General features: G+C 36.6%; 1 protein-coding gene across 1 annotated transcript in view; it reads right to left on the bottom strand.

The window, feature by feature from the left end:
* The window catches only part of LOC134527515 (ribosome biogenesis protein BOP1 homolog), a 142,894-nt gene that overhangs the window by 64,849 nt on the left and 52,614 nt on the right, over positions 1-25,431 (bottom strand). The window contains exons 6-7 of the mRNA XM_063360250.1: positions 25,197-25,364; positions 17,293-17,467 (exon numbers count right to left, since the gene is read on the bottom strand). Coding sequence (XP_063216320.1) covers positions 17,293-17,467; positions 25,197-25,364 — 343 coding nt within the window. The remainder of the gene's footprint in view (positions 1-17,292; positions 17,468-25,196; positions 25,365-25,431) is intronic.

Below are 25,431 nucleotides of genomic sequence, written 5' to 3'. Positions count from 1 at the left end.
TATGAAATTATAAATTTTGAGACGTATAATAACAAAAAGAAGTGCGTTCCGAAGACATATGTCGGTAGTGTTACCCACTGAAAAATTATTCCCACTTCAACAACTCTCTGTAAAAATAAAAGTATGGGGTTGAATGCGTCAAAAGGGGTATATAAATAAAATTTGAGGCTTCTTCCTTATTTCATACGCTGGTGTCCCCCACTTATAATTGCAAACAAAAATTTTTCCTCAATGTTGTAATTTACTCTGCGTGTTCACAAAATTTTTTGGCAGTAAATATGTATTTAATTTAAAAAAAATGAAAGCATTCATGTTTCGAAAAAAATATTAAAGCGATGTGGGGAAAAATGTTTACAGATACTCCAGTAAAATTTTCAGTTTGATTGTTTTGATAGTTTCGGAGCTGTTGCGAGTTTAGTTTGGAGGATTTTTCGGCCGTGCGAGGCATGTTTGGCTCTTTTTAGTTTTCTTCCAGCGTAGGAAGCAGGGAACAATACGCCGATACCCGGCTTCACCTCGCATCCTCTGCTGGCCTTCCCTTGTCCTCTCCAGATGTATTACTGTATATTAGCTCCATGAGCGTGACCTTGACAGACCCTTTGTTTCTTCGGCCTCCTCTCTCGTCATCCCTCTACACCCCATTCTTCCCCCTCCCCACCCGCAGGCTGCGGCCAGCCGGCCGGAGCTCCGCCGGACTACCTGGTTCCGACAAGCGCCGCCCTCAGCGCCACGTCGCGGGGACATTCTTCCCGGCGGCGAGAGTTTTACACGCAGCACTAGAACTGCCACTCCAGAGGGCGTGTTTTGAGTCGGATCGTATCAAAAACAAAAGGATATGAAAATATATACATAACTCAAAAGTGTGCTGCCAATTATGTTTTCATTTTTCATTTAAATTTATTCTTTAAATCGCTCCTGAAGTAGTCCAGCAGTGATCAATGGAAATTGTCAATATTAAACTGTAATTTTGACGATGAAAATTTTTTTTCTTACTTTTATAGGTGCAGTAACCTATTCGTACACTCGTTTCTTGAACTATACTTAAGTTTAACATAATTATGTGTTTTCTAAATAATTCTGGCTTGGAATAAAAATAAATGCATTTAAAATGACATAACTCAGTAAAAATAGTTTATTAAAAATATCCTACGTATATTATGTCTTAAAAAGAAGCATCAAAAATAAATATGTACAGTTAAATTAGTTTTGTTGTAATATTTTCCATGCACCAATCGCCTTAAGAATGTACTTTGGATTTTAACAAACGTTTTCAATCATTACTATTTTTTATGTAATTATTCACAAATAAGCCGCTGTACTAGATTTTTGCCAGTTTTGGCCTACTTTTTCAGGTTTTTTTAAAATAATTTTAATTTTTTCAAGTAATTTGTATTATGATTGTTGTTCTTAAATTTTATTAACGTGTTGCATAATAATTCTAGAAAACGAGACTGTGTCTGGTGTGATGGTTAGAGAGAGAGGCATGAGAAGCCCGTAAGTGCGAGGGAGACAAAACAGTAATTCCCCTCAGAGATAGATAAAGATGGGAATTCACCCACTGCGTGGGAACTGAGTGATAACTGCTGTCTCACGGTGTGGGAGAGAGAACAAGAATGGGAAGTCCCTGTTTCTATGTACGAAAATCGTTTTCATTGTATCTTTGCTGTGTTCTTATTGGCTAGTATCTGTAAGTTTGAATGAAGTGTGCGTGTGATTGGTCGGTGAGGTCATGTGACTTCTCCTCCCAGCGTGGAGGAGACGGTGTCATGCGTTCACCAGTCTTCGGTCGATCGCTGCCAGTTGAGGGCGCGTTCGGCGGCTCGCGGGTTTTCACCAGGTGCGGCCGTGTTTGAGGCCGCACAGATTTCGGATAATTACCATAAAAGGTTACAGAAAGACTTAATCTACGTTGTTTTTCTTTAATTTTCATCGCCCGAGCTGCGAGCATTATTCGACAGGCGAATATATGTGTTGAATGAGTAAAACATTGAAAGTGATTGGATTCGTCTGTGCATTATATTTGAAAAATAAAACAAACTAAAATTGGCGCAAAATCTTTTTACATATTTCATATAACGAACTTTAACAAAGTTTGTACAACATTTTATGGAAAAAAAATTGGAAATAGTTTACTTATTTTTAATCTTGCAACTTTTATTAGTTAATAATTTTTACATTATGATATTATTACATTTTTAAATTCCTTAACAAATTAGTTTTTTTTTGTTTTGAATAGTTAGACATGCTTATTACTAGAGACCCTATTTTGTGGTAAATAAGAATGACAGATTTCGGTATAAAAATTTTACTGTTTCGGTATATGAAGGTGGTGAATTTTATAATATTTCGTTTCAAAGTGGTGAAAAAAATTGGCCTGTATATTATTTATTGAACAATTTTTGGTTAAAAAAAGTGGCTGTATGTAGCAGTCTTGTAAACAAAACCATATTTTACACAAACAAAAATGCACAAGAGTAAAAGTAGGCTATATTATATAAGAACTTTTAAAAGTTACTCACCAGAGTACAAAATAAAAAGGGCAGAAAAATATGAAAAGCACAATAACAACATAATGCTAATTAAAATATGATGTTTACATGACTTCCATGTTGGATGGTGTCAAATTGCATCTTTTGTCTGTTAATACATTTCCATAAGCTGAAAAAGCACGTTCACAGTCAACATTGGTCACTGGCATCCACAAAACATTTGCTGCCAACATTTGTTTGGAATGACTTCGGAACAACACAATTTAAACAGTTGGACCAGGATTCCATACCTGGGCCGTCTGGAATGCCAGTCCAGAGTCTTCCATTCAAAGTAATTGTTCACTCGAAGTAGTCTTATTATTAGAGCTTGCGGTTCCCTGATCTTTCTGTTCCGGTTCCTTTGAAATAATCATCCCTGAACCAAATTTTGAAATCTATGATTTTGATTTATGGGTATTTTTGGTACATTTCTGTTACCTCGCATAAGATCGTTTATCATGCGGGAAAGGTAAACAAACACATTCTTTCAATGAGACGTCTCGCGATGTAATAACTCACGAAAAATGTATGATATAAATAGGGACAATATAATATAGTGGATTGTGATAAAACAAAAACAACACAGAAAAACATGAATAAACATCATACAACACTGAAACCCAAATTAACACACCACAAAGCACCAAAATGCAATTAAAATCATTCAACTAATAATCATTTTCCATTAAAACTTAACTCTTACGACAAATACGTAATCATTTAAATAATAAATTTAATGGAAGTAATTTATTTAACATAGAAGTTGTAACGTTGCAAGACCCCTGCCCTCCTAGCTAAATATTTTTCTTTTAAACTATTTTCATGAATGTAAATATTTCTTAAAGAGTCTTTCTAATGATATTTTACCGTTTTTATGTATTTAAGGGTTGATATTTGCACTTGCTGTATGCTTTAAGGCGATTGGTGCACGGTAAAAAACGGTCACAGGCCCGAAAACAATGAATTTTTTATCATATGATCATTAAAGAGTCTAGATGCCTATGTGGGTGACTGTTACTATGTAGGGAGGTCAGGAACTTAGTTCCAGCTCGTCAGTGGCGAGATGGCCTTCATACGGGAAGGGTGTTGCTGGCGGTCGCTCTGCGGACTGCCATCTAGGAGGAATTAACAGAACCTCAAAGGTTTTATCTCCCTCTCCCTCTAACACACAGCCGATACGGTTCTATCGTGCCCGGAGTAGGGGAAGGTTTAGCAGGTTTTCTCTTTCACTCATCCTTCGCCATGGGAAGGCGGAATGGATTATTTTTTGTCCGCAACTGCGCAGACGTCATGTGGCCACTCCCGCACTCTTCTCACTGAACTCGCTCATTCTCTCACACTATATCAATAAATCTTTTCAAATCTTCAACATCAATACTTTAAACCATTGCGCTTCCTACGGATTAATTATATTTCATGCAAGTGCCCGAATTCAGCTGCAAAAAAATAAAATGCGTAGTCAATTTTTTTCTTGAAAAACCTTCCCAAACACTGTGTGTTAAAAAACATTCTGAAAGCCCATTTTTCTAGATCAGTGGTTCCCAAACTTTTTGGTTCCACAACCCCCTTTTGGATACTAATTTTTGCTGCGACCCCCTTAAACATTTTTGGTACAGTGATAAAATTAAAACATATAAATATTGTGCTACATTTTTTTATAAATTAAAAAAAAATAATAATATGTGTATAACAAATATTTTTTTAGTCACCGAGCCATCGGAGCTGAAATATATGAAGAAGTAGTTCAAACTGTCCCCAAAAGATAGCACACAAAGCCGTGATGGAAAACGGAGATAAACAAAGCACTGGAGAGTGCAGTGGCTCGAGCGAACTGTCGTTTGGTGCGTTAATAGTGTTTTGTTCGGTCACATATTGTTTGCGTTTATTCTGTCATGGATAAATTTGTTAAACGTGCGGGGCCTTCAGTTTCTCACGATAAGAACGAAACAAAAAAGGCTAAGATGAGAAAGTACAATGACTGTTATATTAAGTACGGATTTACAGTGCTCGGGAATCAGCCACAATGTGTTGTGTGCAGTGAGTTGTTATCCGCCGAGAGTATGAAACCATCCAAGATGATTCGTCACTTGGAAACTAAAAATTCAAGTTTGAAAGACAAGCCAGTGGACTTTTTTGAGCGAAAATTAACTGTTCTAGTCGGTCAGAAAAACTCGGTGTCTCAGTTGAGTAGCAATAATGTGAGTAAAAATGCTTTGCTAGCATCGTATCAAGTAGCTTTACGAATAGCGAAGAAAGGCAAGCCACACACGATTGCTGAAGATCTCATTCTACCGGCCGCTCAAGACATGCTTTCAACAATGGTTGGTCCGGAGGCAGCTAGCAAACTGTCCAATGTTCCATTGTCAAATAATTCAGTGGGGAGGCGTATTACTGAAATGGCTGAAGACTGCAAGAACCAGTTGAAAGAAAAATTGCAGAAAAGTGAATTTCTTTCTATTCAAGTAGACGAGTCTACGGATGTATCTAATTTGACAGAGTTTATGTGTTTTGTTCGCTACGAAAATGATGACGGTGTGGAGGAGGACATATTATTTTGCAAACTGGATGCTCCTCCTTCAGTCCTAAGAAAACATCAAGGATGCTTCCAGAGTCTTGCTTCTTCATTGATTCTTGAAGTGCTTTGTACCCTTTCAGGAAGTCTAATTTACTGTTTTCTTTGAGCAGTGGTACTTTTTGTGTCAAAGCATGAAGTTTATTGTCAGCAATATTACTGATAATATTGCGCAAGTCAAACAAAATACCTAAGCTCTTAAAACACTCACGAGCTGGATCTTTCAAGACTAACTCATTCAATTTTGTGAGACACTTTGCACCTAGGCTCCTTAACTGAGCTTTCACCTCACCTGACCGAACAGACGGAAGTGTTTTGATGATTGTTGTGGTCTTGTCACCCATGATGCCATCTGCCAGCAACTCAAAACTGTTCTTGAGGTCACCAAGTTTGCCGCACAATTTATGCACCAATGGTTTCTTGCCAGATTCCAGTTCTATATGTAATTTGAGAGTTGCTCAAAATGCTCAATTACAAAAGTGGCTTGGCAACTGATAACATTAATAGCAGACTGTGACAAACTCTTGAAGTAATCAACTGCTGGAACTGACAGATCTAATGTGGATACAACATATTCCATTACATCAACAAGATAATCAACAATGTACTTAACTGCAAAAAACCATGAATTCCATCTAGTCAGTATGGGTGATGGAAACAGATTGCTGGCTTCCTCCCCCTCAGGATACTTTTCTTTCAGGAAGGTGACATAGTTGTGTTTCCTTTTGCGAGTAGTATTTTGAAACAGCTGCTTAGTCTTCACAATGCATTCATTCAATTCCGGCAGTGCTTGTGGCCATAAAGACTGAATAATACTGAGTTTGTGGTCCCAGCATTGCACATGTAACAGTTCTTCTGATATAAGAACTTTCATTGAGTTAATGCACTTCGTCATATAGCGTGCACTATCACTCACAATGCAGACAATGTCGTCATACTTCACTTCAAATTTTCTGAAACAGTCTAGAAGTGCCCTTGAGCATTCAGTCGCTGTAGATGATTTCAAGACAGAAACAGATCCAATAAAAAGGTTTTGCTCTGAAGAATCTGCCATTGTTTTTAACAGTACTATGAATACACATTGTCCTTTTCTGTCAGTATTTCGTCGCAGAACACTGCAATTTTCTTTCCTCGAAGGCATTCTTTAATATGATATTCTTGTTGCTCTTGTACAAGTGGAACATAATTCTGCCGTAGTGATTCTGCTTTGGGTAAATCACCTGATCCTTGAATGTATGTAGTAAACCACTCCCTTAGAGATGGATGATCCAATTTCTCTAGCGGAACATTCGCACTCATGAAAGCTTTCGTCGTTGCACAAATAAATTCATTCTTGTCAAGTTTTGCCGTCTTAGTTGCTGAAGTAGAAGCACACTCGAGCACAGACAACTGCCGTTTAATTCCTGACCCACTACTTAAAGCAGCCGTCCTTTTTTCTTTGTGTGTTACACTGTTAGTGCAGTGTTTCACGCAGGTGTCTCTCCGTTGCCATTCAATTCTTTGGTTACAATATTTGCACATTAGGATACGTTTGGCTTTATCGAATACATAAAAACCTTCACTTTCAAATTCTTGTGCACGCTGAAACACGGACACAATTTTTGGCATGATTACGATTACACTACTTTATTGTCTGCCGTATCCACGCAGTCAATGTTGTTTGTTTTTACAATATTTTATTTCCGTTTACGTAGCCCATAGATACAATATCGACGAAGGTGATGCACAATAGTCTGCACATCTTAAGCCATCTACCTTCAGATCTATCTAGCGGCGCAAATGGAACTACAGCAAAACCCCTTATTTGCACTTTTCATGGGGACAAAGTAAAAAAGTGTAAATAAAGGAAAAAGTAAAAAATACGTTAAAGTTAATTAAAATACAGTCACATTCTTCAGCGTTCAGAACAAATACGGGCTACATTACACATACGCATTGCACCACAGTAAAAAAAAATTAAAAAAGGGCCGCAAATTGATGGAAATTTACCGTCAATAGCACGCTGTGGGCGGAGAAAGGTCATTGTAATCAATCAGTTGTTGTTACGGCGCGGCTACGCCGCCGGCTGGCTCTCTCTGTTCTCTGAGCTGCGCATGCGCAGTATAACTCACTCAACGCTCCGCCCAGACTCGTGACCAATCAGCAGCCAGCCAATAGATGCGAGCTTAGCAGAAAAAAATATAAGCTCCCGTGTACCAGTTTTGTCCAGTTCTAATACCAGTTTATTGGTATACGCACCAGTTTTCTCGCTGCCGTGACATGTTCAAGTTTACGTTCATCTTGATGTCTCGATACCAATAATTAATTATTTGCGATCCCCAGAAATAAATTGTTAGTTTAAAAAATATGCGTCAACTGTACAATATTTCCGAAACTATAAAATACGTATAAAACAGTTACCAAGACTCCGCTCATTTTATCTTGTGAAGTTTATGTCTCGTACCAGTATTTCGGCTAAGTTGTGACATAAATACAGTATCAGAACTTAACAATTAGCCACGTTTATACATTCGTGAGTTTACGTTTTTCCCCTCGTGCATTTTAGATTGTCTCCTGCTATTATTACTTGGACTTTTACACGCCAAGGCTTAAATTATTACATGTTTAGAAATAAAAGCAACTTGTCATGTTATAAAATATGTATATATTTGGCGATTTAAAATGTTTATTGCCGACTATAAACGTTAGGTTTTTCACGATGTTTTTAGGCCTACTAGCAAATCTTATCTACTCTTAAAGTACCTACGGTACTTTCTGGTTGTTAATGGTTGTTACATGACGTAAACAGCGGGATGGATTCCTTTTTTGAGACGTAATTCGCGTGAAAGTATTGTATTGGACTAAATGGGAACTAAACGGGACCTGAAGAATATAGCGTAAATAACGGTAACGTAAATAAGGGGTTTCGCTGTACCATTATTTAATCCACATTCAGATCCATTTAGTGATGTTTACGAAACTACACACGATAGAAGTTTGCTTACTTTCTTTTTACATCTTTATCTAAGGAACGGAGCTTTAATATTATTGTTGACGTGCCACAGACGACCGTCCAGCTCCAGTACATAATAAACTTATTATTCGGAGTTAATGTGTTATTAGTGCGACGTTAATATTACGTTTAAGAAGCATTTCCACAGGATTTCGGGTAAAAATCGGTCCATTTCGCGAAAATTTGGAATTAATGAATTTTTAGCATTTTCCTTGGAAATAAGTGAATTTCGCGGTTAGTTTAGCGTTGCGAAAAAATAGGGTCTCTACTTATAATTAATGTTATTGTACAGTTAAAGTTACCCTCTTTTATTGCATAATTGTCGTACTCGCATAATCGTCGCACCCATATTTTAGGCCGCCAAAATTGAGATAAAAAACATATCGCGTAAACGTCGCATGATGTTTTTGGTCCTGCTATTAGATGCCAAGTGCTTTGTATAGGTATCTTTTCCGTATAAAACGATATATTTTAATGTAGAAATCTAATATTTATTCGGACATTACAACTTATTTATTTAATTAACGGAAATACAAAGTTGTCTGACGTGTAAATTTTCTTATAAAGACATTTTTAAATGTTATTTCCTTTATCTGATTGTCTGCGTCGCCGCGGTGTACCAGTGTAGGTATCTTTTCCGTACAAAACGACGTATTTTAAATTTATTTATTCGGACATTACCACTTATTTAATAAACGAAAATATGAAGTTTTCTGACGCGTAAATTTTCTTTTAAACGTTATAACCTTTATCTAATCATCTGCGTCACCGCGGTGTACTGTTTATAAACATGTAGCCAGCACTAGTTGGCATCATTCGTGTTTGGTTATGTTGCTGTCTGTATAGAGTGCGTGCACGTAGTCAAATATCGATATCTCGCAGATTGCATGCAAAGCGTGCTCTTTGTCAGGTGCCAAGTTAACTTCACTTGATAGCCTGCACTCTTTCGTGGCAAGCGTGTACTACGACAGTTACGCGTTAGTTCACGTCACAGATTCAAGTGGCTTGCGTTCGTGTCACTGATTATGTTTTTCTATTTAAAGTAAAAGAAAGGTTTTTGTTGCTTAAATTATTAATTTAATAGTTTGGAGTGCTGTTTTAACATTAACTTTATAAATAACCGTACTATCCATGAATGGGTTTTGTTTTCATGAATAACTTTACCCAAGAAAATTTTTTTTTTTACGCATAATTGTCACACCCTTACTTTTCAAACTTGATTTTAGAATAAAATGTGCGACGATTATGCGAGAAAACAGGGTATCTTTTATTCAAACATACTTTATGTTTATATTGAATATATCTTATGTTCAATATTCTCTTAGACCCACTACCTATGAGGTTGCCTTATACTCCAAGTAGACCTGTGCGAATATTTGAAATTTTGAATACGAATTCTGCAATCCAGTCAATTCCACTTTGAATAGTAACACTTTGAAATAATGATATTCTACTGGTTACGAATAGATAGTCACAATCAATCTAACACTATAAGAGACAATAGCAGGTTACTTGCTGTATGTATCTATGACAAAAAAGACACCAACTCAAAATCAAAATAAACAATTGCAAATAATGGTTCCAGATTCCAGAGAAAAGGGCAGATAATATGATGTTCGTAATATTGCTGAACTAAAATACAGTTTAACTGGCTGCCTTTACCAACAAAAATTTGTGAATAACTAGGGTTTGAATATGTAAATATGAGCTTACTTAATCACTATTTCATGCATAAAGCATTAAAAAAAATATATATATATCACATTTTTCATTAAATTGATTGGATTTTGCAGTATTTTGTGGTTCAGTAAAAATTCTGGATGAATTTTAGTAGAAGCTGGTTCTACGTAATAGGGCAAATACAAACTAAAGTAAAAGTTAGCTAGATTAGGTTAGCGGCAATAAAACATTTTTTAAATTTTAATGTTTTAGCAAACTTTGTAAATATAATTATTGTAGCTCACTTAATTCAACCAACCTTTCAGTCAGTATTATTTGTCCAATTTCCCAGAAGCTTCTATACAACTACATATGTATTTACCTTTTATTACTCTATGTATTTGTTATATGAAGCAAAAAATTTTTTTTTGAGTGGTTTACAACCATTTTTACTATTTGAATTTTGACATTTGTATTCCATTCGAACTAAAAAAACTGGTATTTGCACAGGCCTATTTCCAAAAAATGAAAAATATAGGGCATCTTTTGAGATGGTGATTTATAGCATTTAAAATAATAACATTTAGCATTTTGAATATGAAATTGAGCATTTTGTAGCATTTTTAAAAAAAACAAGATTTAGCCAATTCTCTCATTTTACATTACTGAAGAAAAGTATATTTTTAAAAAGCATTAAATAATACACATATTAATTATTAACAACCACAGAAATAAAGATCTAGCACAACTACAAAGATAGCCTATCTTGGCAGGTTTCCAAACAACATTTTAGCACTTATGAGTGCAATAAATTGAATACTTAAAATTACAATAAATATTTTTTAGCCGTGTTCATGGCCATAGTTGATGTAGAGTGCACAAATAATGTTATCGAAACTCGTTTTTTTTTTGTTTTTTCAATTTTCACCTTCTTTTGGTTTTCGATCATGCCAGAAACAGTTGCTTGTCGTTTTACCGACTTTTTTCTTTCATCCGACTTCTCGGTGAATCTTTTTTTTGCAGCCTGATGTCCCTCAGATTTAAAGTGCTTTTCAAGTACATCTTTTTTTTTTTTTCACTCCAGACGGCAATTACATAAATTGCACATTAAAATATTCGTATCACTTTAGTAGAACTGTTCACTTTTGTATTCATTTATGCAATCGCGAATGGAAATGACATATTGTCCCATTTTTACCACGAGAAATAACAGTATACAACACATTCACGAGTATGCACGTATTTGTAAACACAGAACCTTCCACAGACTACACAAGAACGCGGCTTTCACGAGAAACACAGCCAGAAAATGGGACATACAATTGTCAGCGTGGCGAAGCAGAGATGTCGCAATATGGTGGCCTAAAAACTTGTACTCTGCAAGATGACGGACAATCTTCCAGCTAGTTGTTCTTTGCTTTGTTTACAATCGCGAGGCACGGATGGCCATTCTTCATTCAATATTTACGAACAATAGTTGTGAATGACCTGACAATAAGATACTTGTGCTGAATACGCCATAAAATGATGGTTTCTTTTGATACTGAACTGAAACGAAATACAATCGGTAAATAAATTGTGTAGAGTGGAAGACGAAATTTATGTTTTTTACTAGTGGTGCACCGATATGAATTTACCGATTACCGATTCAATTACCGATTATGAGAGCAATAATCGGCAGATACCGATTCAGTTACCGATTATAATGAACAAATTTTTTTAAGTGTAATAATGCACACAAATTTTTTTATTCCCATGTGAATTTAATAACAAGATTAGGTAAAATTGAGAATACAGTTATAATAACAGTATAAAAATATATAAAATACACTATTAAGTCATTACAAAGTGTAAATTATATTAACTTCTATTTATATTTGTTATTGTAAACAACTTGAACTACAGTCTAATAATTGTAATTTACAATGGGTAAATTTGTTGCGGAAAACTAGCATTATTATCGACTATCACATAAGGTTGCATCGAGAAATTACCGTTTAACAATGTAAACATGTTTCTTTATTTTGTTCACTTGAGTTTATAGAAAAATGTTTCCACACTTCACTTTTTTTCTCCCTACTCGCCATCTCACTATAATTATATAAAAATGACTCAAAACCAATTCTAGCACGTGAGATTTTATTTATGTTGACTGAATATATAAAATTATAAATACTTTTTCACTTTTCACGTCACATACAATAACACAACAACGGATAATGTTACCAAAGACACCCATAACGAGCTTGTAAAACGCAGTAATAAACTCTTAGAAGGTATCGGGACCACGATTTTGAACCGCTACTACGACTTGAAAAGATTGATTGTCATAGAATCCACTGCAACTGCTTGTGGTATTTTGATTGCGTGCCCTCTATTTTACGTCTCTGGCTACAGGCCACTAAACAAAAGACAGAACAAAAGACGAAATGTAAATAAACATGTAGGAAAAATGTATTTTTTATTGTTCGAGGCAATGAGATTTATTAAACTTAACCAAATATCTGTAATCGTGATATGACGGAGTTAGATGAATTTTCTAATATTTACAAATATTACCGTATTTTGTCCTAAAATGTGTAACAAAATATTACACGGTAAAAACCTACTTAATTACGCCGGGACGTAGATAATCGGCAAAGTAATCGTTAAGATAATCGCCGATTACGATTAATCGGGGAGTACCCATAATCGCCGATTACGATTCATCGGTATCCGCATCGGTGCACCACTATTTTTTACCTTGATTTCGCATTTATCACGGAATAGTCTAGATTTCACATTTTATAGCGGAAAAAAATATAATTTAGCATTTTTTCGCATCTATTTCAAGAATACGAAAAATCACCATCCCTAGGCATCTTACATTGGCATTCATTGCATACACCTGGATGAATATCAGGCTTAACATTTATAAATTTTATGAAAGGTCTAAATATCTTATTTCTTCTTACTAAAGAACATAATTGACATTCAACTAGCAAAAAATTGTTTGTATATGCTATGTAAATGCTTGTTTACCGACTCAAATTCAATTTAACTTTAAAAACTTTCCACTATCAATAACATAATCAAATATTCGCACAACTGCAAATATAACATATAAATTTAAATTAAGTAATATCGTAAAGACAAATATTTTATAATGTTAACTGAAAAAAATACAGTATTTAATCGCATAATGTCCGCCATCGCATAATGTCCGCCATCGCATAATGTCCGCCATCACATAATGTCCTGACAATTCTTTTTAAATACTTGAAATGGAATTTTAAAAAATCTGCATCAGACAAAGCAACCTTGGCCACCCCTGAAAGGCACAGTAACGGGATGGAAATTTACTGACGCTGTCAATAATGCTTTGACCTTGAGTTGTTCATTTCTCCGGAGCGGTCACTGAGAGGGTTTGTAGCGTGGTGAACCGTCTGGACTCAGAAACTCGCACTCTACTGCGCAGCTGCCTGCGATGTCATGAGAGTTGCAAAGGGATGGGCTATATATAGCACAAGCCAGTAAACGTCCCACGCACAGACGCGCGGACAAAGCAGCTGCAACTCACACTACGTCACAAAGTAGGGGAGGTAGCGGAGAAGTGGTGGGGGTATACGCGCACGGTTTCACCTTCTCAATACTCCCACCACGGTTCGTTGGGAGAGGGAAAGGGAAAGGTCTCTGGACTACTAGGTAATAAAAATAACTGTAAACGCAGTGGACCCGTGCCGACGTAGTTACTTTAAGGGCAGGAGTTATTTCAAGACTATTTTTAGTGTAGGTATGTGATGGGGAACTACAAGTCCTTCACTGCACAGTTCAAGTTGCAAGTCGTTAGTTTTGCTGAAGAGCATGGAAACAGGGCAGCTGAACGTGAATTTGACATCCAAGAGAAAAGTGTGCAGCAGTGGCGAAAAATGAAAGAACAGTTACAATCAACAAATGCAATGAGACATGCATTTCGGGGGCCAAAGACTGGAAAGTTTCCAGAGCTTGATGCTCAAGTTCTGAACTTCATCTGCAAGTTAATAAATAATGCCTGCGTAGTCTTGCATGAAATGGTACAGGTGAAGGTCCGGGAAATTGCTCGTTGTTTGAACATACCAGATACAGAATTCAAGGCCAGTCGTAGATGGGTCACACCAGACCTGCCAACATTCAAATTAAAAAAATCATGAGGTCCTCGATAAAAATTTTCAGGCCCATAAATACAGGTTAGATATAAAAAATAACAAATGAGAATCTTTAAATTTAAGTGCATACCTGTACACATGTTACATGGTCTCTGCTTCAAAATTTATTTCAACAAATTATAGGTTGCAGATTTAATTTAGTTGAACATAATTTAGCGCTGTCGTGTAGTGATCATGCAGGGCCGCAACTAAAAAAGATGTAAAATAACATTCTGCTCGTGTAACACTATTATCACTGTTCACAGCAAAATTAATTTTTTTATTGGAAGCAATACACTTGACCTGTTAGTTGTGTTTTTTTTGTAGCGACATGTTTCACGTCTCCTCTTCCACTATGCGAGATAGAAAAATCAGCACGGCACATGCTACAAAACGCAAAATTGCTTTTTTAAGTGACTCTATTATTGATGGAAACTCGTTACTGTAAGCTTTCGTAAAACTTGTTTTGTAATTTTTACAAACAAAATCTTGGGGCCCCGAAAAATCGTGAGGGAACACTATTTTGGCGTGAGGGCGTGAGATGGACCTTAAAATCGTGAGCCTCACACTAAAATCGTGAGAGTTGGCAGGTCTGCACACGGTTTATGAGGAGAGAAAACCTTTCTCTGCGACGCAGAACATCCTTGAGCCAAAGGTTGCCTAAGGAATACAATGAAAAATTGCTGCAATTTCAGCAATTCGTTATTAGGCAGAGAAAAACTCACGATTACCTGCTTTCGCAAATAGGTAATGCGGACCAAACCCCAGTTTATTTTGATATGCCACAGTGTACGACAATAAGTCAGAAGGGAGTATCAAGTGTTACCGTTCGCACAACTGACAATGAGAAGCAGCTGTAACAGAATGGACATACATAAATTCTTACATGTCAGGAAGACAAGGCTCTGCTTTTTTTTTGTTAAAAATTCCTGTTCAGCCTTTTCCACGCTCTGCACTCCTTCCCCTGCTTCAGTCAAGCAAGGCAGGAGGGGACTCACATGCACTGACGTCTGCCGGTAACTTTTCTTATACACACAGTGGGCAAGGGACAGGGAGGGAGGCTCGCCGGCGCCGGCTAATGCAGACATTAGACATCTGCCCCGTGCCGTTAGTGGCCATCTCAATGAAAGATTAAAAAAATATCTTTTCACGCAAAGCGTTTATTTTGTGTAGGCTGGCTGCGGCTTCTGAACGTAAGAGCGCACACACGAGTGAGAGAAGAAAAAAAAAATGAGTGGCGTCTTCCACTAATCGCCGGCACCCATTATCTCGACACCTGTCACATTTCTCACGTCCGCTGCGGAGGGTCGCCAGTCACCAGCGCTCTGCGTGCCGCCGTTTATATTTTTCAACTGGGCCGAGGGAAGGGTGCCAATTTTACGTAGCAGCAATTTTACTAATCCAATCCGCGGAACCGTGAGCATACGTTAAATCAGGGTACTAGTAAACTAATTATGAGAGAACAATTTTTTTACTCTACACAAAACATGTAAAATTTTGAGGAAATTTTTTTTTTTTCGGATTTCACCTTATAATGTCCGCACCCCATTTTTTTTGTCCAAAATATAGCCAAATTACTGCGGACATTATGCGAGTAAATACGGTAAAAAGCTGAACATTATTAGTTTACTTGGGACTAGAGGGAGTCACAGTGGTTGAGTCGTCAGATCAATTGCCTTTCTCCAAGACAATTTGGGTACGAATCTGGCAGGGTTGCACCAGGTTGTTCCACAAGTAAGAAATTTGGTGGACGTTGCTGTGTGCTGGTATGTTTTCTCAGGATGTTACCATATTCCCCCTACCCGAATATTCTGTGAACGCTCCATTAGCATCTAGTCAGTTTCCACCGGCACTGAAAAACCCTGGTGTTGATAAGACAGTACGCTCAACCCATCTATAGGCTATAGAATACCCTCTTTTAACGCATAATCGTCGCACTCGCGTAATTGTCGCACCCATATTTTTGGGCATCAAAATTTGGATAAAAAAAACCCTGTCGCATAAACATTGCATGATGTTTTTGGTTCCGCTATTAGATTCCAAGCCCTTTGTGTGGTTATTTTTTCCGTAAAAAACAATGTATTTTAAAATATAAATCTAATATTTATTCGGACATTACCTCTTACTTATTTAATTAATGGAAATACGTAGTTGTCTGATGTGTAAACTTTCTTTTAAAAATGTTTTTAAACGTTATATTGTTCATCTTTTCGTCTGCGTCGCCGCGGTGTACCGCTTACAAAAATGTAGCTAGCGCTCGTTGCAATCATTAATGTTTGGTTATGTTGCTTCCAGTATAGAGCGCGCACACGTAGCCCAATATCGATAGCTTGCCGATGCATGCAACGCGCACTCTCTGTTTGGTTATGTTACTTCCCGTATAGAGCGCGCACACGTAGCAGAATATCAATATCTCGCCGAGTGCATGCAGCGCGCGCTCTTTGTCGAGTGCCGAGTTAACTACATCTGATAGCCCGCACTCTTTCGTGGTGTGTATACGGCGATAGTTACGCATTCGTTCGGTTTGCATTTGGATCACAGATTTTATTTTTCTATCTGAAGTTGAAAGGTTTTTGTTGCATGACTTATTAATTTAAATTGTTTGCAGTGCTCTCTTATACTTCATGTTTTAAATAAACGTACTTTCCATGAATTTGTTTTGTTTTTATGAATAACTTTATCTAACAAAAATTTTTTTTCCGCATAATCATCGCACCCCAACTTTTCAAACTTGTTTTTAGAATAAAAAGTGCAACGATTATGCGAGAAAACAAGGTACAGCATGTCTGATCCTTAGATTGCAGTGTGCATTTTAATAGGTACTCTTTCCAATGCACGATAACTGCTATTAGCACTGTCCTCCTTTCAGAGTGCTCAGTTGCAAGATGTATCCAAAAGCATAAACGTTTTAAACAAAAATATGAAATAAGAATTTAAAAAATTAATTTTCGTTTTGTATTTCATCAAGATCATAACCATATAATAACATTCAATTCTTACTTTTAAGGAAACATAACAGAAAGACATCATCTTAATTTGTGATTTTTTTCTTCATAATTATTTTTATACTGATTAATATTAAAAGTGTTGGCTCTGTTTGACCATAGGATATAATTAAAGAAATTACTGGTTATTTATAGTGACTGATTGCTACTAACAGTTTCTCATGTGAGATAATGATTAATGTTTAGAATAGATATTTTTTCCCTTCAGAATGTGTAAAATTGTAAAAATACCATCAAACGACACTATTCTACGGTCTTAGAAAAATAAACACATGGTATAATTAAAAATATATTAAACCTTATTCTAATTATAAATAGTATATAAAACAATGTTAACAAGCTGGGTAATGTAATCTAAGCACGAGACACTCACTCTTGACGGTGAGGTCGTCGGAGCCAGAGGCGAGGTACTGGCCACGCGGCTCGACGGTCACGCAGCGCACCAGGTCGGAGTGGCCCTCGTACACCAGGGACTGCGCCGTGGGGAAGGGCTGCAGGTCCTGTGGGCTGGGCAGCTGTGGCACCAGGTCTTCAGGCTCAATCATTAGCTGCCAACACACGGGGCTCCATGTTACCTTCGCAGTCGACACAACATGCGGCTCTCATCATACCAATTACATGCTCCAGAAAAGGAATTTTATAAAGTGAAAAATAATTATTTATGGGAAAAATCAAAAAACGGCACGTTTTACAACAATAATTCCTCGATTATTCCAGAAACCTAAACTAACAAACCACTAAAATGATTATACACTATTGATGGCCAGATACCCGAAAATTGGTATCGTATAAGATATTATCGATTGTACAATTTTGAATCTACTTGGAAGATAACAAGGCAAGAGTTTGTGTACCGTGTTATAGGTAACTGGCACGTAAGCCATACGACACTGTGTTGCCGGTACTTCTTTGCTTCCTGTTCTGCTTTATTTCTAGGATAACCAGGGAGGGGGGAGTGGTGGTGATGTAGAGATAAAGAGAGAGACCCATTCTCTCTTCTCACCCCCCCCCCCCCCCCCCATCAGGACCCTTCTTATTTCCGCACTACAATCAAAGCGATTATCAAGGACCGGGGTTAACTAACGCCTGCCTTAATGGCAAACCTTTTATAGTTTTTACAAGAAGGTAAACAAATATATTATAGCTGTAAGCCACTGATACAGATATATTCGTGTCTGTTTAACAGCGCATAATGCTGTGTGAAAGCTGACAGTTTTGAGGCATCATCAATCCAGATACTTGGGAAACAAGTTTTTATAAATTTTAGTGAATGTATTTCATTTACTCTTTTGTTTACTCTACATATGAGAGAATATAAATGTGGCTTTCAGTCATGCAGATTCCATTCATAAGCAGTAGCTGCCCATGTTTGGTTTTGTTCAAAGCGTGGCCTAGCGCAAAGAAGAAAACTTATAGATGTGGTGGAAAAATTAGGCCACAAATGTAAGAAATAAGAATTTGAATACCTGACACGCTCTGAAATGTATTTAAGCTAGATAATAAAAAAACAGACTGGATGCCAGCCCACTCTCCTTCCCTCCATCCCGCCAAGGGTAGTAACTGCATTGCAATGTTTATGTGACAGCACAGGCAATTATCTTTTTCTATCAGACTGACCAAAATAAAAAGATTTGTCTGCCTCAAATATTTTTATTTATTTATTCCTTGCGTAACGTTTTGCAGCCAGGAAAATTGAAAGAAGATAAGTGAATTGCTACCAGTTTTATCCTGTAAACAAACAGTTATTCCTTTCAATCAATTTCCAATCCCCCCCCACCCCCCAAATTGCCACCATCTCACTCTTCCCCCCCCTCTCTCTCTTTCTCTTTCTCCCCTACCCAACCAGATGAATTTTTTGATGGGTATAGAGTGCTATTTACAAAGGAGAATACTTGCACTACAATTAATTTCTTAGGTTTATAAAAATTCTAAAATCAGCAAGACACTTTGTACCAAAATCTTACGAATGGTGCTGAATATAAATACGCTTAACAGACAAAAACCAACATTCCAGACAAAGTGTTTCAGTATTGGCACATCACCTTATTTTTAAGCCTATTAAAAATGTGTTTGGTTATAGACAATAATGGTCATGTGTTCACTTTTCAAATGACAAGAAACAAATATGCACCACACTAAAATAAAATGTCAGAGATGCTTACGTTTTAATATATTACCTAGAACTTAATTATCTCGCTTGGTGAAAAGAATAAATACAACCAGTCTTGCAGTTCTTAACAACCGTAAAGAGAAAATAAATTTTCGGTTCTTAAGAAAGTTCTGTGCATGTTTTAGCATCTCAAAATTTCCACATTTTATGGTGAGATTTTCTTACACAAAATATTTAATCTCTTCAAATAATCGCGTGTTAACATTTAATTCATTTCAGAAATTTATCGGAAACAATTTTGTTAAACTAACACAACTACTTTCAAAGGATTGTTTATGTTTGGTAATAAAAATTTATGAATGTTTCAGCAGCAATGTTTGGAAATTCAGATTAGCCAACTGCCTTTCCAAAATATATCTAATGTAAAACAAGCATCGCTATAACACGCACAAGAACGCAGATTTACAGCAATTTGGTTATGTTGCTTTTAAACTTATTTTAATATGGTCGCAGTAATCCACTGTGAATTTGGGTAAAATCTCATTCAAAAATTATTTCATTTTAATTCTTTAAAGTTTAAAGTGCAGAGATGTGAAACATCTTAATTTTCACGTTCACGTCACCAAGATTTTGTTCATGGCCGTATGGTTTACCATGGCAGGTAGCACAAAAAAAATTAGGTTGTTTACAACTGCAAATGTAGCTGCCATGATCGAATATTTAACGTTTACATTATTTTACTTGCCGTTTACATTTACATAATTTTCTTTAAACATTTATGGTTTTGTCTAATTATTTTTGATTGTTTACTATTAAATGCAGTGCTGCTGCAAACGTAATTTCCGAAAAATGCTTTCGCTTAAAGCAGGAAAGTAGATACTGCATTTGTACTGTAGGGAAAATGGTGGTGCAAGTAAATAAATACGTTAATCACCGTAATTCGTAAATCAGTTCCGGTAAAAAAAGATTGTATTATGTAGTTTAAAAATTATATTTGCATGCATTTAAATATTTTTTTACATTGCGTAACAGATGCATTTTGCAAACTTAAAAACAATGCAGGAATCGTTTATGGTCGATTCCAAAATCATTGTATTCTGAATCCCACGATTATACTGGAATCGGTGGAACCGACCGATTCCGGAATCGGAATCGACCCATCACTATACATAAGTGATCTAAGTATACTAAACTACCAAATATATATAGGGATGGGTCGAATCCTATTTTTGGCCGAATCATTATACTTAGTCAAATCCTTTAAGGATTTGTCGAATATCGAATCCGAATCCATGAAAAAAAAATTATTAAAAAAAAATTTTTTTATTCAAATTGCTGTTTTCTAGTACAAATGAACCTAAAACACTGAGATTATTCCATTAAAAAAGGCATAAAACAAATACAAAGAACTTACTTGATGAAATATGGGCATGCGATGCTAGTTAATATGACCTAAAAAATTTAAAAAAAAAAACCTACTTTAACACTACTCATGAGTTAATTTAAGTAATATGAAAGTCAGGTACTTAAGATAGTTACATTCAATGAGCACAGAAGCCTAATTTAAAAACCATAATAATGGAACATGCCTGATGTACACTTAGGCTGTGTTCCAAATAATCCGCACTCGCACTTGCACTTGTGCTCATACTCACACCCACAATTCCTTGCGTACAAAGTGCATGCTCCATGCGTGCTCGCCATTTGAAACACAACCATACTCCAAAGTAAACACACCCATGTGGTAGGCGGCGATGTGTGTTTATGTGTAGGTTTTGATTTGTGACAATGGAACACGCAGTTGGAGCAATTGCGGCCCTAATGGTAGTAAACCAACAACAGAGACGTTTACGACGGCAACGGTTACGTCGCATTGTCCAGGCAATAAACAGGAGACGGGTAACATAACCTTAATTATAACATGATCCTTGCAGCAATGATTGGTACTGGAGGTACACATGAAGACATCGGATGTTGTTTAATTACGAACAGGTACTTACAATGAAACGTGCATTGTTCATTTGCCATTGTTTTAGATCAATAGTCCAGACGTAAACGTAAACAAACAATGGTTACGAGAGTACGCAACGAGCATGCATTCAAACGCACTCAATATGCGCACTCGTTCTCGTGCTCGCACTCGACTATATGGAACAACACTCTCGTGACGTCACTTCCGAGAGCGAGTACGTGAGCACGCATATTTACTAGGGGTGTGCGGGATCCCGACGCTTCGGGAAAAAAGACGGGAAAATAGGCTTCCCGAAATGCCGGGCTGGAATTTTATTAGTCCCGAATTTTTCGGGAAATTGTTTAAAAATTTACAAATGTTTACCAATCATGTGAAAATGTTTTCTATCAATTCAAACTGTTTTAACAACAATATTTTTTATGGATTCGTACAATTTTGAAGGGTTTCCGTACTATTTAAACGCAAAACATATTTTAAACGTATGCCGATCGTAGCGACAGCTGTGGTGTGCAGTGAATTATGATAATCGTTTACACATATCTAATTGGAATATAAAAATACGTACATGGAGTACCTATTGTATGCGTTCATAAATATATTTCTTCAAGGGTACAAATTTGCAAGATACGTGAATAGTCAGTTATATAACTTTATTGCCATCACCATCAAATACTTAACCTAAAACCACGGTGTGTCCTTAGACACAAACAAAACACATGCGCAATCCAACCTTTTCGCCAAAGATATAAGAAATACTAGACTTGCGTTACATAACGAAGCGTAACCGTTCTCATTACTTGATAGCAGTGGCGATGTAGAGAACTGTAATGGCACTTTGAAAAATATGAAATCACGTAGTTTTACACCACTGCTCACGAGTATCTAAACATCTATGATTTTGCTTTGGGAGAAAAAAAATAGTTGTTTACTGTTTAGTTTGGCGGGCTTTGTCGGCTGACGTTATGTTAATACGGCTTGTGCAAAGTATATGTTCCTATTTTCGATGCCGTTGTATATTAAAACAAACTAGCAGCCTACAAATAATGGATGTCGCAACCGATCAGCTTGTAACTTAAAAGTGTTTGGAAGTATTTTGAACGTCTGACAGACAGTAAATCCCTGGCAAAGTGTGTCTCGTGTGAAATTTTTTTTGAGATGCGAACATGGTAGCACGTCTGGCTATAAAAAAAGAATTTGAGGATGCTAAAAAATATGAAGTCGCCGCTGAAAAAAAAGGCAAGTGAAGCAGACAAAAGAAATAGCAGCAAAAAAAAAAAAAAACTAAATTTGCAAGAAATGTTTAAATGGCCATCTTCTCATATCATAATTAAAAATTTGCTTTTTTTTTTTTTTTTTTAATTTTTCCGATCCCGTCCCGTTTCCCGCGGGAATAATTTATTTTTCCCGAAAATTTCCCGCAGTACCAAAACCTATTCCCGCACACCCCTAATATTTACCTATTTGGAACACAGCCTTAGTAGGCCTACTACAGGTAAAATATGTAACAATCAATTCCGCTATTTACGTTTTTTCCCCTCGTAACATAACCCCAAATCGTGACAATTAACAGTCATCACCACAGATCATATTGCAAACACGGGAAAAAGTTTTTAATCCTGCCATTTTTCACATTAAGATATACACTATTTTTCTCCAGGATGTCAATAAAGTTATTTTCCCATATCAAACGTTTTATGTATTTTACAAGTTGAAATTTATTATTAGTTTGAATACTACCACTTACTGATTTAAAGTGGAAATTTTTTTAAAGATATTTTCAAACGTGTTGAATTATGTTGTTGCATCTTAGCATCATTCACGTTTGGTTACGTTGATTCCCGTATAGAGTGCGCGCACGTAGTGGGCTATCGATAAATCGCCGATGATTGAATGCCCCGCGCACGCTTTATCAAGTACTGAGTAAACTACCTATTTTTTCGTTAGTATGCACTACGAAGATAATTATGCGTTAATTCCGTCTTTCGTCCGAGTTCCGTTTTTCTGTTTTAATTTTAACGAAATGTGTTTTTGATGCACGGTTTGATTATAAAATGTGCGACTATTATCCCTTAAAACACATCACGTTTTTCCCGCATTTCTGGCGCCGGCCCTGACCTTGACACAGTTGTCTCGCCGCGCCGCGTCATTTCAAAACATTCTTTGAGCGGCAAAGATGAAGGTTTGCGGTTATACTGCGATCCCCACTTTCAGTTTTGGATATTTTGATAAAAATCATCGCATTATATACGGGTAAATACTAGAGATGTACGAACCTGCAAATTTTTAAGTCGAGTCGAGTCGAGTCGAATTTTACAATAATTAGTTCGAGTCGATTCGAGTCGAGTTTGTAGATCATAAATTCAAGTCTAGTCGATTCAAGTCTGAATTTTTATTTGAATCTTTGACACTTAAGTCGAGCTTGAATATTTGCACTTTATTGCTAAGAGTCCTTAGATGGTTGTCTTGTTATATCATGGCCCACTTAATCAAATATATTTAAAATACAAGTATTAATACAAATAATTCATTTAGGTTAAATTCTTAACTGATATAATACAATTCAATAATTGAGGTATAGAGCATAGAATAAAAGTATTTTCGGAATTTTTAAATTTTATTTAACAAATATCGCCCAACTGTGAAAATTAAAAAATTCGATATCTCCTAAAGTATTTGGAATTTCTTATATCCGCCGGCTTTAATGAAAAGAGGAATTTAAAGAGCATATAATAAAAGTATTTTCATATTTTTAACATTTTTTTTCGCAAATACCGCTCAACTACATATTTACATTATTTTGAACCGAACGAGTTAGCTGCGGCTTGTAGCATTCACGAGTCAATAAAAAACATTGAATATAATTTAGGCTTGTTGGCGCGAAGGTTAGGGTTTCACACAATCATTAGAACATTTTTGAAAACTTTCACTTATGGGAAGTGTAAGGCCGTGCTAAAATTGGCGCAACATTACAATAAACGTTCCCATAACAAATATAATACATTTAAAGATTATTGCTACAACACTAACGCCGTTACGTTGCCGGCCAATCGCAAGCTGGCACTTCCAACCAATACATGCTTTTGTATTTGTATTGAATAGTTACACTTTATAAAATAATTTATACTTCATAATTAATTTTAACTTGCCACTTAACTTGGATAGCAAACAATTATACAAAACGCAATCTCGCCGAACGTAATAGTGTAAACAAACACGGAAAAAAAATTCATGTTCGCCAACCTATACTTCCTAAAATTAGTCGAGCAAAGTTTTTTTAAATGCCATTTCGTGATTGGTGGCGTATCAGTCGCAAACATGCACACAAATATAACGCTACCGTTAATTTATTATTGTAACGTTGCGCCGATTGTAGCACGGATTCACTAAAAAAAAAAGTAATATTTCTGCAGATATTATGATTATAAAATTTAATTCGTGTTTTGTTTATTAAAAATGTGTTCGTCTTTTTTGCTATGTGGTCACACATGTTTAGTTGGCAATATGTAAAACTAAAATATAAATAATATGGCCGATTGTCGTCATTGTTTGTAAGTACGTGTTTCGGTCTTACGTACGTAATTTTTAGTGTCGGCCGAAGTCACGTTAGGAGATATTAAGAATTTATTGTAATTCAATTTTATTTTATTTTATCATCGAATTTTACCCGAATTTCCTTTCGAGTTTCGCCCCGTCGAGTAAAATAAACTCGAATTCCGAGCCGAGCCGAGCTGATGCTACTCGCTCGACTCGACTCGAATTTTCGAGTCTCGGCCCATCACTAGTAAATACGGTTAAATCTACGGACATATTTCTCTTGTTCTTGGCTGAATGTTTACTAATGTGTGTGGTTTTCGCCAAATAGTTACTTGAATCCTCGCAGATTCGCCGAATCTTCGCAGATTCGTCGAATCCCTTGAATCCCTTGGATTCGAGGGATTCGACGAATCCTGGATTCGACCGGCCCATCCCTAAATATATACTAAATATACAGAGTGATTCGATGAATTGTTACCTGTAAAATTCATGACCAGTTTACTGAAAACAGTACTGTTTGGTGAGAAATGGTCTATTCAACCTCCAATACTAATACTTTGAAATAAAGAATATTCAATTTTAAATTGTTTAGATTGTTTCTCGAGAAATCCGACCTACAACACAGAAAGGCAGGGTGCTCTGCATCCTGGGAAAGTCCCACCTTCATCTTCCTAGCGCGTGGGCAGAGGTAGAGGTCGAGGCAGCGCAGGAAGCGCTCACGGGTGTAGCGCCGGTACGCAGGAACCTCCCGCAGGCTGCCATACTTCTCCGGAATGAAGTGCAGCTTCCTCTTCCACGGATTGGCCTGCAGCTTGTGCCAACGCTTCAGCTGCAACCGCCACACACACTGCACTTGCAAACCCTGCCGCTTGGACTTAGCATCTCATTTACAGCGA

The sequence above is a fragment of the Bacillus rossius genome, chromosome 1 (genome assembly GCF_032445375.1).
Source record: "Bacillus rossius redtenbacheri isolate Brsri chromosome 1, Brsri_v3, whole genome shotgun sequence".
NCBI lineage: Eukaryota > Metazoa > Arthropoda > Insecta > Phasmatodea > Bacillidae > Bacillus > Bacillus rossius.
Note: the sequence above shows the minus strand (reverse complement) of the source record. Positions and strands in the feature narration are given on the sequence as shown.